A 17,911-nucleotide genomic window follows, 5' to 3' on the forward strand; every position below is an offset into this window, starting at 1 on the left:
AATAGCAATATCCAAGACTCCATTCGAACCCAATTGCAACGTCATCAACACAGCAATCAACAACGCAATCTATCCTCGCCGCTAATTTCACCGGTAAATATTTTTTAACAATGTTATATACCTATATCTTAGATCATGTTAATTGTACAATTAATTTCTGCAATTGAGTTTTATGGGAGAGGCAACGATGGAACAAGGATGGGGTTAAGGAAGGGGTTTCTTTTATGGGAACCAGGGACAAAAAATCTACTGATTTAGGACCTTTGAATTTTAAGGGGAAAACATATTCTAATTAAAAATTCTGCAATCATTTTTTATTTGTTGTGACTTCCATAGTGAATTGAGTGTATACTGTGAATATGAGACTTTGATTTTTTTAGTTATACGGATTAAGCAGAGGCTTTGCTTGTGTTCCTGGTTGTGCCAAGAATGGAGCTATTCATTCGGGTTGTTATCTGGTTCAGCTTAAATTCTGTGTATGATAAATGCAGTAGAAATTATTTGATTTTCGGGATGATTGAAGTTTTAAGTTTACTTAGAAGCTGATGCGTTGCTTGAATTTAGAATATACTGGTGATGAATTTAGAATATAGACACTTAATTTGATTTTGATTAAAAAGCGGAACTTTAATTTCTTGAAGTTGAATGAGCATATTTAGTCGATGCAGTATATCACAGGTGCTTGTAAGAGCTCTGTAAAATGTGATAAAAAAAATTATGGAAATTTGTAGGATTTAACTTTGATTTGAATAGGATTGCATTTCTTGTTGATCAAAATTAGCTGCTGGCTAGGTGAGTGCTCATATAATTGATTTAGGTCAGTTAAAATTGATTGTGATTATTCGCGGTGTTTAAGTAAATGTGTTGTCTGAGACTTGATTTTGATTGTTTAATTTTGCAATGTGGTCCTAGTAATTTGCATATGATATTTTTTAGTTGTATTTTAAATTTAGATTTTAAATTGTTTATTGAATGCAGATACTGGGAAGCTGATAACTTGGGGTTCTACTGATGATTTAGGGCAGAGTTATGTGACTTCTGGTAAACATGGGGTAATGCACTAGTTTTTGATGCCCTAAAATGGTAATTATGACTCTATTACGAATTCAAACATACTCAAATGGTGTGCAATTATGTTTTTCAAGGAAACGCCAGAGGCTTTTCCACTTCCTACAGAAGCTCCCATTGTAAGGGCAGCAGCTGGTTGGGCACATTGCGTCTCAGCTACAGGTATTACTAGCCATTCGTCCTCCCCATTTTTGATGTATCTCCGTTCTAAATTTTTTACTTATATTTGATACAGACAGGGGAGAAGTCTATACTTGGGGTTGGAAAGAGTGTGTTCCATCGGGGAAGGTTTTCGGCGATTCTTCTTCTGAAGGAAGCTCAGAGAAGGATGCACTTGAAAAGCAAAGTTATCTGTTTCCAAAACAAGGTAATTATGGTTGGTTACATTACTCTTAGGATAACAAAAAGGACCTGCACTTTGTCTGGTTGAACTATCAGTCTTGCTTCATAGATTGTTTTTGGCAGTTAGCCCTCAAGGGTCAAAAAATGCCAATGGTATTGGGTCAGGAACCGTCTTAGAAAACAAAGGAGCAGGATAAAAAACCACGAAACAAAGACGGGTTTCATCATCTAAACAAACTATTGAAAGCTCCACAGCTAGTGATGAAACATTCACAGCAGTACCCTGTCTAGTAACACTTAACCCTGGAGTAAGGATATCAACTGTTGCTGCTAGGGGAAGACATACTCTTGTTTTGTCAGGTAAATTTTGAGCATGTTTCTGCTTTATTGTTTTTGGCAAGAACTAAATTTGAATGCCTGCCAAGTTGTGTTAACATGGCAATACTCATAAGATCGAGTGTTGAATAACAGGAAAATTAGCCAACTTGTATTGTTTTTTAAGTGTCTAAATTTAGAGAAGTAATGTGAGGTTACAAGAAACAAGATTTATAGCCAAGCTAGATGCTCCATTTGGTGTTGGTATTATAGTTTATGGATTGCCATCAATTTTAATTTTCCCTGAAGCTTCAGATGTAGGACAAGTGTGGGGTTGGGGCTATGGAGGTGCAGGACAACAAGGTTTGGGTTCAAGGATTCGGATGGTATCCATGTGCCGTAATATACTTAGTATAATTAAATTATATTGGTCAAAAAAATTGTAAAGAAGACTTATTTGCATTATATCTCAAAATTACAACTGTTTATGGCTCTATTCCTTGTGTTTGAGTAAGAAAAATAGTTACAAAGATTAAGAGACTTTGATTTTAAGTCTTCAGAAAAAGGTTTCTCTATTTGAAAATTACCAGTCATGTTGCTTGAATTAATATCTTTTTAGTTTTGTATGCTCTAATTTTTTTTTTTTGCACCTCCGTCTTGCATATTCTGTGTTTTTCATGTTGTGGGATCAAGTCCTTGGTCTGTAGAGTAATTGTAGACCTACGCCTAATACGATGTAGTGTGATAGCAGAGCTACTTGTTTATCACCTGATACGACGCAGAGTTCTCTTGTTTGATGTTTATACTTCTGCTTTGGTGGAAAATCTCTTACTAATCAAGTCTTTTACACCATACAATTGGGTATAAAAACTGTCTTCTATTTCTACTCACTACAAAAAAACGCAGCACATTGTGACGCTTTTTGGGTCAAATTGCGACGGAAAATAGTGTCGCTATTTCATATAGCGACGCTTTGGGAGAGGGTCGCAATTTTCATTGCCGCTATTTACCGACGCTTTAGAGCGTCACAATTTGCAAAAAATCGATGTATTTCGCAGCCACTCTTTGGGATATAGGGACTCTATAGGTAGTCGCAATATTTAGACTAAAAAAAGCGTCACTATTTGCACGCTTATAGACGCATTTCTCAGCCACTATCCACCATATAGCGATGCTTTTCACACCCGAAATATATAGACTCTTATTAGAGTCCCTATCTTTACTTTCGTGCGAGTTCTCCCCATTCCCTCCAAAATAATTTAGACTCTTTGGAGTGTCACAATTTTCATCATTTTTTTTCATATATACATATATATCAATTAATCTAAAATCATAAATAATATATAAAAATATATATTAACCATAGATGATAGTAATCAAATACAAGTATCAATTTACTACATTATCATAAAACAACGTAACATCATGCTTTGATTCATACTTAACGATAATTAATTTGGAAAAAGTGATAACAATCTCATCTATACATTAAATTAATTTGCAAAGTCTAGTTAAACTGAAATAAAAGCGTTTAAAACAAAAACAAATTCCTAACATCATTTTTTCTACAAGATAGTCCAAATTAAACTAAATAAAAACAACTTCTTGACTATGTATCTATGAATTAATTACCAAGTAAACCTATTGATATGCTAGCTTAGCTTCAAGATAACTTGTTGATCTCTTGATCTACATTTTACAATTACCATCAATCAATTATCTGCAAAGAAAATTTAATATGTCAAATATATATACAAAGCATGATGAACATATTTTAAAATTAAGGGAAAATTAACAGTAATCCGAACTACTAGTGGTCTTCTGAAAATAATACCAACTAATAATTGCCCCTTCCCAAAATAGTCCCCCATCAAGGGAAAATTAACAGTAATCCTTCTCTAGTAGCAAGAAAATTAATTACCAAGTTAAGCTAGAAAACATTTGTGTCAGAAGCTAATGATACATGGAACAGTGCCACCAGTCTGTTCTGTGAATGGATTATCCTTGGATTGATAAACATCATAAATTAATAAGTAATAACATTAATCTGTAGGCGAGCTGAAGCATTTGAGCAGTCTGGTTCTTTTTAAGCTGCAAAAATCAGGAAAAATATCAAGGTTATGTTGTAGAGCTAAATCTAATTGGAGCACTGAACTCAAATGAAAGGTGTGGTGGAATACCTGAAGACAGGATTATGAGGACTAAATACATGGATATACATAGAAACATAGATGATATTATTCCACTGCAATCCGCAAATACATAAGCTAATTAAACTCCATACGGATTGTTATATATGTTAATCGAGAAATGGACTAAAAAGAAAGAAAAATAATTACCAAATGACACCCTTTCCCACACCATTGCAGAAGCAAGGACATTCTTCTGCAAACTTCTCTGCATCACTAGTGTGTTCTCTTCGGGAGATTAAATCACCGTATATATCTATAGTTTTAAGACCCATCAGATCAGATCAGATGCTTCACGTCAGCTCTACGTGAAATTGGAAAGGATCAAACCAGTTCATCTGCACTAGCATTAGCATTAGGAATAAAGGAATAATTTGTCGCTTGTACCTACCAAATACTGAGAACATGCTGTTCATTATACCTCCCAACACGAGACAAAAATATGAAACGGAAGATTGACAGGACTATTAAAATACAGTAAAGAATGGAATAACACTGAACTCAAAATGAATCAAGTTACCAATGAACATAATCATGTAACCGAGGATGTGGATTTTTGTTGTTTCTTGCAGTGCCCAGATTACAGCAACAGAAATAATGAACCTTGCAATTCAGTACCATTTCAGGTAATGATACACTATTCCATAGCCGATGCAACTCTGATCAGTACTGTTGACCCGTATTAAAATTCTCTGATCATTGGTAGCAAGCACCCTAAATTAAGACTTGCAAATATGACAGTATACTATAGAGTTTACCATCTGTTGGACATCTTAGTTATTCTTGTCTCACTCTGCCTTTTCTGATCAAGTTCATTTCGAATGGATTATTTTATTTTTGTTCTTTAGTTTGTGATACATTAGTTTCTTTGTTGCGTCTTGTTTAACCATCTTGTTTACACCTGCATGTTCTGGTATAAATTTTTTTTATTTCATTTGGTTGATTTAGATTGACAGTATTTATAAAATTGGACAAACATCGGAGATCCATTGATGTTGGAATAAAATTTTAATACTATTGCATCTAATCACCTACAGCCTAGATGCATAGTTTTTACTCACGTACGATGATAGCCGTGTTATGTGTGCATCTGTATTGGTTTGACCTTTTTTAGTGTGCAAGCATATGAGGCAAACACTGATGTACAGTGAGCAAGGGTATAAAAGTTAGACACCTAGAACAACAACAAGTAGATAGCTAGATGGCTAGAAATTATTTCTCAAATAGCAGTTTCTGCGACAGCTGCCCTGCTTCTATTATAATGGGATTTTTAGAAATCAATTTCAATCATAAGTTCCAGCATTCCAAACACTTTTTTATTTTCTATTTTCTTTCTCTGCAATCTTTAGTTCCTTAATCGAATTAGAGAATACACGATTTCATTTTCGATTCTGGACTTCTTGTGTGTATCTGTTTTAGGCTTTCAGCTACTTCTCATGTTATCAAAGCTGTAGATTCTTAATGTTTCGAGTTTAGTTCCTCTTGTCAGTTATAGATTTAGATTAAGACCTCAGAAACTTTCTTTTTTCCTTTGATATAGTATTCATTAAATTATGTTTATTTTCCTTCAGATGTTTTGTGTCTTGCTTATCTTCAGTGGTGGGTAGATTAGGGTTAGAGAATGTGTACATATACAGCTTTCATCCCACACATTTATACATCCTTATGGAGTTGACACTAAAACCTCATAATATCTTTATTCCCAAACCTAAGAACGTAAATAAGCTTTCTCTAAAATGGTAGTCACTCTTAAGTTTTAAGGAAAGGTACCTAGGTATACAGATAACAAATATTTCAGTTAAAAAGATATGCCTGGAAGATAAAAAAAAAAAGAGAAAAGTAGTTTTTCCCCATCACCCACCAGCTCAGCCTACAAATGTCCAGCAGAGCCAGGTAAACTCCACAGAGTTTTTGTCTCAAGGTCTGCTTCATTTGTCATTTTATAATGAAGTATTCATCTATCTTATGTGTTGCTGAATTGCTTCTACGGTATCTGTGAGAATGTGACATGTGATTTCAATCACTGATCATTGTATGGTCATTTTCCAAAATATAAATCAAATACGTAAGATGTGACCAAGGACATGAATGATACTATAATGATGAACATACATTTCCATTGATGTGAATGCAAATATGAAACATGTTTTACAACCTCATATAAGGTAAGCATGACAAACCAGTGATACATACTGGTTTTCCTAAACTACACAATAGTACAAAATTCTTTTCTTTGCTTCCTACTGTTTTTTAGTCCTGACTTTATAATTCCCACAGTAAGTAAAGGACAAGATACCAAATCAACTAAGATACCCAAACCAAGATGGAACTAATAGACTTCATACTACACCAAATAAACACCAATTAGTAGCCTTTATAATTCCCACATTAAGTAAAAGACAAGTTTGAGTTTATTCCTCCCATCTATACATGTTTGCTAGAATAAAAGACATGTTCAAGTGATAGCTTCGGGTTCATGATGATCAGTTGCCAGATATGAAAAATTGAAGCGATAAGGATGTGAGCCACTTGAAACTAACCTGGCCTTTCATCTATTTGATTGCTGATGCAACACCACCTTCAGAAGTAAACTCCACGACAAATCCATACCCTCTTGATTTTCCAAGTACATGGTGATGGATAATTATAACTAGACAATAAAAACTAACCAATTAGAAAAAACAAGTAGAAGAATACTCTTGTCTTCATCAAGCTCGTAATACAATTTCATTTGTATCAAAAGAAAGTCCTAGCACAGAGAAAGAAATCGTTTGAAACCTGATTAGTTAGCAAACAATCCTATTATGAAAAGAAGTAGTGGAACTAAAAGCAATGTATGCATGGTACGATTCACGTTTTTTATTGAGAATATCGAAATGAAGCTAAACAAGGATTGGGATTTGAAAATTAGTAAATAAAAATTTGGAAAATATATACGGAGGGAAGTCAGTCAAAGTGATAGGTGTTGGTTTAATAAACAACTATGGGATTAGATCCAGTGTGACGGTTTTATGTTGTGAAGATATCAAATAGAAACAGATTTCCGAATCCCTGAGCATCAGATTTCAGATATAAACAGGTATGTAATTTTAGATTTCCTAAACATATTCCAAATATAAGAGAGTGTAACTTATCAAAATACAATTTCCCGATCATGGTTCCAACATGAAAGGTTAAATCAAGATGCATCGACTACAATTAAATATAAAATTCATAGATTTCTCCATGTTTTTTAGGAATGCAGCCAAATCTATAGTGTGTATTCATATAAACAACAAAAAAAGTAATCAACATTCTCATCCTAAGGAAAAAGAACCTGAACGAGCAAAATTTTGGCAAAAATCAAATAAATGACTAAGGTACATAATAGTATTTTGAACATGTAACATTCGAACAATTTAAACAAAAAAAGGAACATAATAGATAGGATCAATCAAAGTTAGGCACTCAACAAGAGCATTTCATTTTTATTTCATTTTATTTACCCTCAAATGCAATTGGTAAGAAAAATCAAGAAAATCATTTATCCCATGCAGAAGCACTTTGATCTTGAATTCTCTTCCCAAAAATATAATCACACAACCTGTAGAATATAAAAATATGATAAAAGTAAAAAAAAAATGTGAAAAGGAAACGCAGTGGGACAACCTCTAGTACGGATGGAATTATAGGAGTATTACCGCATTGAGAATTCACTGCGGTTGATGCTTAGTATTAGCTAATGTAATCTAAACCGGTAAAGGTCAATTTTAACTCCATCCTCATTCGAACCTAACGAAATCTACAAATCTTCCTAATAATACTGAACTAACAATCAAAAAATTTGGAGTATGGACCAAATAAGCTACCACAAGCATAGTCTAACTGACTCAAGGTAGGAGTTTCCAAAGATCACTAGGGAATACATATTATGTTACTATGCTAGCTAGTCACATACTGAAGTGTTAGACAGCTAGGTCGGAGGTTATATGGATGAAGAATTCAATTGCTATTGTTATTATTTCAGAATTCCTTCATTGAATCACATATTATGTTCAGTTTATCAGCTTATCTTTGAAAAAAGGTTTCAGGAAATATAAGTCAAAATAAGTTTAAGAGAGGATCATAAAGCATACCTATAGATAACCATGAATACTATATGTTATGTACCATTTGTAGCAGTTGACACTATAGCTTTTGCAACCAATTCCAGGGTCAAGCTCGGGTCCTTTTGGCATAGTTATGCATGTCTTTTTTTTTTAGTAATTTAGATAAGTCTAAGTTAGATAGTCAGGAGCACTCATAATTCTCAAGCTGAATCAAAGATCATCTATAGATTAATTTTCGTTTTCATCCGATTTTTTCATTTGCATCCCATAAATTTCACGAATGACGTAACTAACTAACATCAAAATATCTTAGATAAAAGTTAGTGCACGATGGGACCCTCTGCTTATTAGCTAAATTTGATAATTTATCTACCTTGCCAAAGCCAGAAGAAAATGGTGATCAACTAAAATGTTGGAGATATAACTTAAGCACGAAACACAATGGAAAGAAAAGCAATTAAGTTTACGCACCATATGAAATCAAATGAAGATTGACAATCATTGAAATAAAACCTTGCGGCTCAAAACTGAATAACAATTCTTCTATATCAATCATCACCACCACTAATTTACCTTGGCGGTACCGAGAATCAACTTGACAGCACAGAGAGCAATAAAAGCCAAAACAGGGCTACTATGATTGGTACCAAAAAACATACGGTCTGTGCATGGAGAACGAACTCTGATCGTCGCTTGCGCTTTTCCCGGAGGCATTCAAAGTAGGTGCTATTCTTAACTTTCACATTGTGTCTAAAATTAATAGCTATTTTTATGTTTTCTGCAGTTGTTAATACTTCCACACAATTATAACCTGCTGTGAATATATCCTTCTCTCCATCATCAAGGTATCTGTTGAAATAAAAAATTTACGTAAACAGCTTCAAGTATGAGAAATACTGGAGATCAAATAATAAACACACTTACTTTTCAATTTCTTGTTTCAAGATCTTGATTTTTCGCTCACCCAAAGATGCTACATCAAGCTCTACATAATCATTCCAATCAAAATCAGTCTTGTAGTTGATTATGTTTTTGCTGGATTGCTCTGAATTTGGATACATCACTTCCTCTTGCAGACCAACTTTTAAGAAAGTTGTTTTCCAAACACCAATTGTTTTAACCTCTATCTATATATGCAAATAAGTAGCAGATTCATAACTCAATTATACATAAAGAAAGATTTGCTGCTAATTAAATCAAAATTATGTGTCAAGATTAGTTCACTAACCAAGTTTCCATCAATGACACATAAATCACCAACATCGAAAGGATGTACCACGTAAGCAAACATGATCCCTTGAAATAGGGTCCTGCAAGCATCCCCAAATATGAAAGTTGCAGCTAGCAACGGTGATGCTATGAGAACTAGTACTTTTGTGCTAGCCAACCCAGTCAAAAGTAACCACATTATGAAAGTTGCAACAATTAGAAGCCAGCTGATTATTTTGTTTAAACAGTCCACAACCTCCTTGGCACTACTTAATGTATTTGCGAGGAGCAAACAATTCTTGCGCGCCCTCTCCTGATCAACCCAACCCAAGTTGTCAATCATAGGACTCTATTACTTTCAAATATTAAATGTCATATACTCATATGAAAAAAGAGAGATAACTGCTGGAGTAATGTACATACCATCCACATTCCAACTTTTTCAAGTGATATTTCTTGACAGGAACCCACATATTCATGCAGTTGATCTTCAAAATAGCTCCAATCATTCTTTCCTTCGGGAGTTTCCTCGGATGAATTTTCGGTTTCATCATCCGTATAGTTTTCACCTAGAATAAGCTTCTTCAAATTTTCTTTTATACTCCTGCTTATAAGTCATTAACCATAAATAATAAGTTGGATGAATTCCAAAATTCTTATGTAAAATGCTATACTAAGTATTCAAAAGATCAACCAAAGAACATTGTGGAAGAAAAGTTTCAGATAATTTTATTTACGAGGATTCGATAATAGGATAATTATTTCCGGAGGGAGCAAATAGATTAGAGAAAGAAATGACATGTACCTATTATCATCATCTTGACTATGGCTCTTCAAAATTTCGAGGATGTCACACGTATACTTCTCCTCTAACAACGTCTGTTTAGCTGTCAAAATATAACCAGCAACTTGCTGTATGCAATGCAGAGTAGGAATTCTGCCCTCCTGCGGAATGATCATCCTAAAAGGGGTAGAGGAAGGACGAGTAAGGTCCCTAATTGAAGAAAAAAGGCTGGATTTCTCACATCAACATACGACATAAAATACATACAAGTAAATCCCATATCAATTATAATAAAACAACGATAATTAACAATTAGCCCTAAATAAAAAACATAAAAATCAGCCGAATTCTCTCAAAAATATTGTAAATTTGTAGAAATCAAAATTAAATGATAGAAAGTTAGACAACATAGTGAAAAATCAAACCTGCAAATTAAAAATTCTTAGCATGGATTTTGAGCGAATTTCGAAGGTGAAGAGCGAGAACTGGGTTTTTGAGGAGAAAAAGAGGGATAGGAAAATTAGGTAACCCGGCATCAACTGCAATGTCTCGTGTCAATCGGGCGTCGGCCACCATGATATGCATTTGCTTAAGCGATAAAGCCTATCTGAATATTAGCTGAGCAATTATAACATTCATACATATTAATACTTTGCATTCAATTGAAAATTTATGAGCGAAATAAGTGAATTGGAAAATGAATGGATAAATTGGTACCAGGGTTCGTGAAAGAATGGCGGTGAGAATTGTAGACGAAATCTGGGAGCAGCGGCGAAGGAAGGAGGTGGATGGTCGGATGAAAGGCGACCCGACTCTGTTGAGGAAAGACCTTGAGACAAATCGGGTTCATCACGCCATTGTTGTTCATACACTCTCTCTCTTCTCCTTAACAGCCATTGAGGTTGAACTGTTAACCGTTAATGAATTCGTGGGAGGTGTGGGAGTAGTTCTGTAAAGCGGGATTTTAGAATTTTTTATGCTGAATTTTTTAGAATAGCGGGACAATGGAAGGACGTGGGAGCGAGCTACACGTGTTTATTTTGGAACATAGTGACGGTTTGATGGGTCTATGTATGTTTCGGCGAATAAAAGCGTCGAAATGTGTAAATTAAAATTTTGCACCCCCACCCTTATAGCGACCCTTTCCAAAACAGTCGAAAAAAATCCGTCTAAATTTGTATCATTTTACAGTAGTGACTACTGTTACTTTCTCCACAATAACATAGATTCTACCTTCCCTCTACCTATGAATATACACAATATGCTGACTCTTTGTGAATAATACTATTCAGAACATGTTCTTTCACCGTTTTTAGCTAGAATCAGGGAGGTTGGGAAGGTAAATCAAATCAGTTTCTCCGTAATTCTGTTTTACTTATGTTTATGCGGCTACCTGCTATTTGGCATTTGACAGTAAATATTTATATTAATACATACTAGAAAGAGTGTATAGAGCTCTCTGCATTTTAGTCTGCAATATGCCCTTCCTGGCATACCTATGTGGGCAAGCGTATATTGGTAATTGGTACTATAATGAGCTTATTTTTCATTAATAATTGATATAAATCAAATTTACCTTTGTCATTCTGTGCTTCATATACACAACATGCTAACTCTTTGTGAATAATACAATTCAGAACATTTTCACAGGTTAATGCTACAACAACTGAAGAACTGATAAATCTACACATATCCTCAAGCATATTCTTCATTCCCTTTTCCATCTACACATTGAATCAGGTTTTCATCTACTTAATGTCTTCATAGCACTTACTTTTGGGTACTGCTTTTTGGGAGGGGGAAGGGTTCTCATTCCAAGTTCCTGTCTTGCTCAAGCTGTTACCCTTATGCAGTGTCTATGCTTATGGATCCTGGAGGGTTTTCCTTTTTAAATGTAGTTTCCTCCATTAGATGCTTGATGCCTAAGGAGCCAATTGCTAGGTCTTCAGAACTTTAGGTAATCATGTTGTTTATTGCTTTGAAACTTGGGATGTTGAACTTAAGTTGCAATCAAATTATGCAGATTATACGAGCATACTAGTATGAACAAGGAATTAGTTAAATCAGCTTGAGTACCTTTAGTTTTAATCAATAGATTAACTGCGGAGAAAAAAATGCAATAAAAAAGACAGCTGAAAGCTGAAATTAGGGGATAAAAATACAATATATTATGCACTTATCTGAGCAGAATGCTTGTTTTTCTTTTCTTATTGTCTTTATGCTTCTGTAGACAACAAACTTGTGTGTTATAGTTTTATGCCCTAACAAATTCTTTAATTTTATGTATGATAACTAGAGTTAGTAGATCCCTGCATAAAGCTTAAGATTATAAACGCTTCACATGCATAAGAAAAAGGTGCGGATGCACTGACTGGATAAAGATGAGAACCCAATGTCGGAGCCTGCCCGCATTTCTCAAGACTGGGGCAGGAGTTGGGACAAATGGCCTAACAACAGGTTGATCACTGAAATGGAGAAAAGTTTGGCTAAAATGAAAACAAAAAAAATCAGCATCATTAGATTTAAGAAAATACAGATATGGATCTAATGCCACCATCTAAGCAGCCAGACCAGAATAACCAAATAGTTAATAGTGTAAAAGAAGATAATTTCCACAATCAAATGGTCAGTTGGTTGGTTGTAATATCACTGCATCTTAAGACAGTGGCCTAAGTCCATCCTTTTGCTGACTCTGTTATTATTAGTGGTGCAGTAGTTGGCTAGCTTCTTGCAGTTCATGATGCACTGGAATACAGGACTCCTAGTATGGTTCAATACCTTTAGATAGGCTTTCAGCAGGTACACCATAATCTTCCACTTAATGATGCACTGGAATATAGGACTCTTGGTATGGTTCAAAACCTTCAGTTATAGGCTTTCAGCATGTTTCGACTTTTGTATAACAGTTTTGCACCGACTGTGCTTTTGACGAACATGTTTAGTCAGTTACTATCTGGAAAAAAAATGTAAATTTGGTTTCATCATGAATTTCTAATTTGTTGTAAGTTGTCATGATATATTGCCTACTTGATATTAGCTGCTGCAAGCTTGATATGGTGTTAAAAACTTAATCTGGTCATCCATTAACCTCTCGATTTTGTCTTAACTTATTGAAATCAATCACGAGTCAGTCCAACATGACAATTTTGATTAGAGTTCTTGATATGATATGGTCCCATGTGGATACAACAATCTGTTTTTTCCCCTCAAACTCTTTTCCATTTGGAATTTTCTCATTTGAGGATCTTGTTTTCCTTAAAAGTGTAGTGGTTTAACGAAGTCGAACTACAAGGAATTGAACATTTTGTATAGGAAGTACAAGGACCAAGGTTTGTTCTTTCTCCAACTCTACGTTTTTGTAAAGTTTTTCTTACAGTATCTAATATTCAGTGGTCTTAGATGTATCATGTATGTTGATGTGACTGTCATCTTTATGCTAGGCTTTGAAATGTTAGCCTTCCCATGTAGCCAGTTTGGATGGAAAGAACCAGGAAGTAATGAAGAAATCAACGAAGCAGTCTGTTCTTCTTTTAAAGTAAAATTCCCTTTATTTCAGAAGGTAATGAATCTCAGAAAACATGAAATGAGACCCAACTGGTGAAAAATGTAACGCTAAATGAAACAAAATCATATAATATGTGCTTTTTATTTATTCAATCAATTAGATATTACACCTTTTCTTCTTGTACTGAGGGCTGGCTTAAGTATCTGGTATAATAAAAGATGATACCATGCATAAAATCATCCATTAGATCAGATTTCGGATTAAAATATGATACCACACGTAGAATAATCTGTCACTTCTCGTCTTTGTTTCCTGTTTATCTGCATTTGCAATTACTGAAGGTTGAAAGAGAGACTTGTCTTTCAATTTGATGATAGGTCTTAATTCTAAAATCTTGACTCAAGATTACTAGAGAATGCGAATTGTTGTAAATGTGTATCAATGCCTGCTGAGACTTCATATTGTAGCTCAAGTAAATATATGTTGATTAAAATCCATCTGATGACCTACAGACTAGAGCAAATGAAACTCGTATAACCATAGATAGCGTCATCATCATTTTGAATGCGAGTTTGTATTGTTACCATAAAAATGTACCTTTCCTTGAAGGTTTTTGCCTCACCTTCTAATGGAAAATTTACTTGATTAATACCCTCCTCTTACTGAACTGGAAAACATATTTAAAAATAAAAATTTGTAGGAAAAGAAAAACATAACCTGTTTATCTCCAAGCCATAGACGAGCCCTTGATGCAGATTTTTGTCCTTTGGTCGATCTCTTTTGTTCGTTTAGAATAAACATCCGTTGTTTAGTTTCCCATCCTTGCCTGACCCTGACGGTTCTCTAATTTTTTACTGTTGTGATTCTCAACAACTCCATGGAGTATATGCAACTTACAAGTTGGTTATGTAAACTCCGCAGATAGATGTCAACAAGGAGAGTGCAGCACCACTTTTACAAGTTTTTTAAGTCAAAGAAATATTAGATGAGATCAAATGAAACTTTTCGAAGTTTTTGTTGGACAAACAAGGAAATGTTGTTGAGAGATATGCTCCTGTGACCTCCCCCTTGAAAATTGAGGTTTGATTAAGTACTCTCTTATAATACTTATATATTTGAAATCCTGTCAAATGTTTTTTTTTAATCCTATCAGTATCACATTACGACACATGTTCCAGTGCGATGTAATTCGAGAGACAGCAAAGCAGGAGTTCGATGCAGAGGAGCCAATACTCGTTTTGAATGAGGCTACTATTGATCGAGGGATATCCGGCCTCATACCTCACAAACCTAGAGTGCTACTGTGATAACACTTTTGTGACGTGTTCAAGCAGACGGATTAATTTCATCCACCACGTCTGGAAGCATTGCATATTCATTGGCAGTTGGAGGATCGATGGTCCATCCACAGGTTTGATCTAACAAACTAAAACTACTCTACACTCTGCTTCTTTTTGTGTAAACATGATGCTCGTAATGTGTGAATCTACGTTTATTTAGTTGTCTGTTTTTAGGGAAACAACGAATGTGCTTTTTCAGTTCTTATGTTACTCGAACTCGGACACCCATATTGTACGTGAGTACATGTCTAAGTTCTGATATTCCTCAAGTGGGACACTGATTCCCAGACTGTTCGTATATATTGACCAAGCCAAATTCAGATTCTGTTAAACTTCTATGCTCTGAACTGGTCAGGTACACAATGTTTTTATTAAAAATATGCCATTATTTTCAACTGTACTTTCATGTCTTGTATTTCTTTCTCATGTATTTTATCTGAATCCTTAATCAAGTTGGTCGTGCCATCAACATGAAAATCTACTCTAGTTTCAAGTAACACGAGATGTATACATTAATGTTTTCAAAGAACAGAAGAAGTTAAGCATATACGTGGAACCACGAGTTCGATCTGAAATTTTAGATGAGTCATCTTTCTTCAACTTTGTTCAGACCTAGAAGGATGTTAAGATTGGAACATCTAGAAGACTATTTCTAGAACGTGCTGGACTTTCTTTCCAATATTAAAATCGTTTCTATGTCGTATACTCCATAGTAAACTTTCTGCCCTTTTGGTAGGAAGGTAAGTTTTATTTTAACATTACTTAGAGAATTGGAGACCCAGAGGTAATATTCTTCTTGCACGACATTGCCCAGCCAATTGGAGACCTAGAGCTATGCCCTTAGCTTCAGCTACATCCACAGTGCTTCACCTGTGAGCAAGCTGCTATCCTCACACTTCCTTCATGGTCACGGAATACCACCCCTAAGCTACACCCTACCGCCCCACTTACGGCTGCATTAGTGTTTACCTTTAGCCAGCCATGATGCACTGTCCACTTCGCATTTGCTCGGTCTTGCGCCTGCACAACCTGCATCCCCTTACTTCTTATCACATTGAGCTCGTCTTTCATCGAGTGAAAAGCATCAAGCAGGCTGTGTGCGCCTGCAATCAGTACCCCAGTACCTAGGGGTTCTGCCCTCCCCACCCCCACAAAATGTACACATGAGGTAATTCTTTGATTACTCTTCAAGCAGATTCTCAAACTAGAAACCCCCACATTTTCACCCACATAAAGAAGAGGAAATGATGAGTTTGGAGTTTTTGTAAATGTTTATTACTTATTCGATTTAAGAATGAAGAACACTCATCAGATTAGTACACTATCGGACTATCCAAACTCCCAATCATAAGAGTAACTTAAAGAAATAGAAGTTCAAAAAGAGTTTACACAATTCCTCACCAAAAAGAACTTGAAATATATTATAGGAGTAAGATGATAGAAACACAACGTACCAAGGAAATAAAAAGAATACCAATAACAGATTATTCCATTGGTCTATTGATGAGAATGATACATGCGCATCACATCGCTAACAACATCTATATCAGGCTGATTATGCATTAATCTAGCTAGCCATATACTTACAAGAATATTATATCTTTTAGAATCATCTTTAATTATCAAAATGTAGAACTTTAAGCATATGTAAGTCGAGAATAGTTGCTGAAAATATTAAAAGTAATTGCGAGACTGATTATTAACAGTAATTGCAATCGTCAACTTAGTACGAGGTTCATTCAGTAGCTGAAAATAGTAGGTGAAAATAGTAGTAGAGCTTTGCATAAAACTTATTTTCCCAGGTATAACTAAGAAACACCCAACACTCACCCCCTCTATGAAACAAAACATAGTGAGATCTCCACTTGCTCCTTATTTATACATTGCAACACCCATTTGAACCAATCAGCAAAATGTAAAAAATAGCGGCAGTCAGCTACGTTTTCTAAACCCGCTGTCTCCCATATATGTCTGTTTTTTTATGAAAGTATTTCCTCAAATAAAATAGTGTTATAATGCTTTTTACATTTCACATTTATGACATAATTTTTTCATGTGTAGATTAATGATGATTCAGGTGGCAAAGGTAACAATTAGATCAAGGTATTGAAGCTCCGATCTCAATCACGGGGATTTAGGAACGAATATTTTTTTTAATGTTAAAGGGACGAAAGAAGTTGTTTTTATTTCTAGTGTGATTTTCTAAGACAAAAATTTGATGTATGGATATATAATATAGGATCCTACAGTTATTTTGGTATGTTCTTAACTAGTTTGATTATTGGACAGTGCAAATACGCACATGGATATTTTTTAATTAAAATTAAATATGTGATTACAAGTAAGTTTGATTATTGGACATTGCAAATATGCACATGGATGAGTGTTCGTTGTTGTTTTGTTCTGTTGTTGCAGTCAACTGTTTTTGTTGGTTGGTTGCTGCTGTATACAGGTTGTTTAGTGTTGCTGCTGTTTGCAGGTTGTTTAGTATTGCTTCTATGCTTCATTCTGCCTCCTGTTTGCAGATTTATGGTCTGCTTGGTGTATATGTTTCTGCTGCAGTTTGGTTTTCATGGACTGCACTGTTGTGTTGAAGGTGTTGCTGGTGTGTTGTTGTTTGCAGGTTGTCTGCTCCGTTCTTAATGATTCTAGGTTGTTCTGATGGATGTTTGGATGCTTGCTTTTTGGGTTTGTCTCTTAGGGTTGCGGTCTGTGCACCCTTAGCTATGGTTTTTGTTTCTCCGCTTGTACTTTTCTTGTAATACTTCCTTAAGTAATAAAGTTTCTCTATTTCAAAAAAAATGATTGGGAGTATATTGTGGCGCTTTTTGCATCAAAGCTGTTTTGGTGGGAAATAATGAGGAGGTAAATTGTGACGCTTTTTGGGATCATAATCGTTTTTGTGGGAAATATGGGGAGGTAAATTGTGACGCTTTGTTGCATCACAATCGATTTGGCACAAATGTAGCTCGACAAAAATCAACCACTAGAAGCGTCCTTATATTTAAGGAGTGGCTTAAAAAAGCGTCATAAAAGTCGAATTTCGTGGCTACTAAAAGCGTCATTATATA

At 34.9% G+C, this 17,911-nt stretch overlaps 1 protein-coding gene and 1 long non-coding RNA gene across 13 annotated transcripts; one reads left to right on the forward strand and one right to left on the reverse strand.

The window, feature by feature from the left end:
* The first annotated feature begins 1,317 nt into the window (after window positions 1-1,317).
* On the forward strand, window positions 1,318-17,208 carry LOC130471368 (uncharacterized). Of its 12 annotated transcripts, none has more exons than XR_008932019.1 (10): window positions 1,318-1,435; window positions 1,538-1,770; window positions 11,646-11,735; window positions 11,849-11,952; window positions 12,701-12,794; window positions 13,258-13,324; window positions 13,436-13,554; window positions 14,422-14,580; window positions 14,679-15,195; window positions 16,902-17,208. It is a non-coding gene; the product is annotated as an uncharacterized lncRNA (long non-coding RNA). The 12 variants fall into 12 exon arrangements; XR_008932020.1 differs by having other exon boundaries at window positions 13,263-13,324; XR_008932014.1 differs by having other exon boundaries at window positions 11,849-13,324; window positions 14,679-14,911; window positions 15,001-15,195.
* On the reverse strand, window positions 9,427-10,556 carry LOC130471367 (uncharacterized). Its single transcript, XM_056841436.1, has 3 exons — window positions 10,421-10,556; window positions 10,017-10,172; window positions 9,427-9,815 (listed from the first exon to the last, which is right to left on the reverse strand). The coding sequence occupies exons 2-3, from the start codon at window positions 10,169-10,171 to the stop codon at window positions 9,584-9,586; spliced, it is 387 nt and encodes a 128-aa protein (XP_056697414.1). The 5' UTR covers window position 10,172; window positions 10,421-10,556; the 3' UTR covers window positions 9,427-9,583.
* Window positions 17,209-17,911: the final 703 nt, after the last annotated feature.

Source organism: Spinacia oleracea, chromosome 4, assembly GCF_020520425.1.
Source record: "Spinacia oleracea cultivar Varoflay chromosome 4, BTI_SOV_V1, whole genome shotgun sequence".
In the NCBI taxonomy this organism is placed as follows: Eukaryota; Viridiplantae; Streptophyta; class Magnoliopsida; order Caryophyllales; family Amaranthaceae; genus Spinacia; species Spinacia oleracea.

Excerpts from the sequence above, each read along its gene's own strand:
- LOC130471367 (XM_056841436.1), bottom strand. The coding sequence starts at position 10,171 with ATGATCATTCCGCAGGAGGGCAGAATTCCTACTCTGCATTGCATACAG. Across the intron at positions 9,816-10,016 it reads AGTCAAGATGATGATAATAG|GAGTATAAAAGAAAATTTGA; the intron begins GTACATGTCATT and ends ACTTATAAGCAG.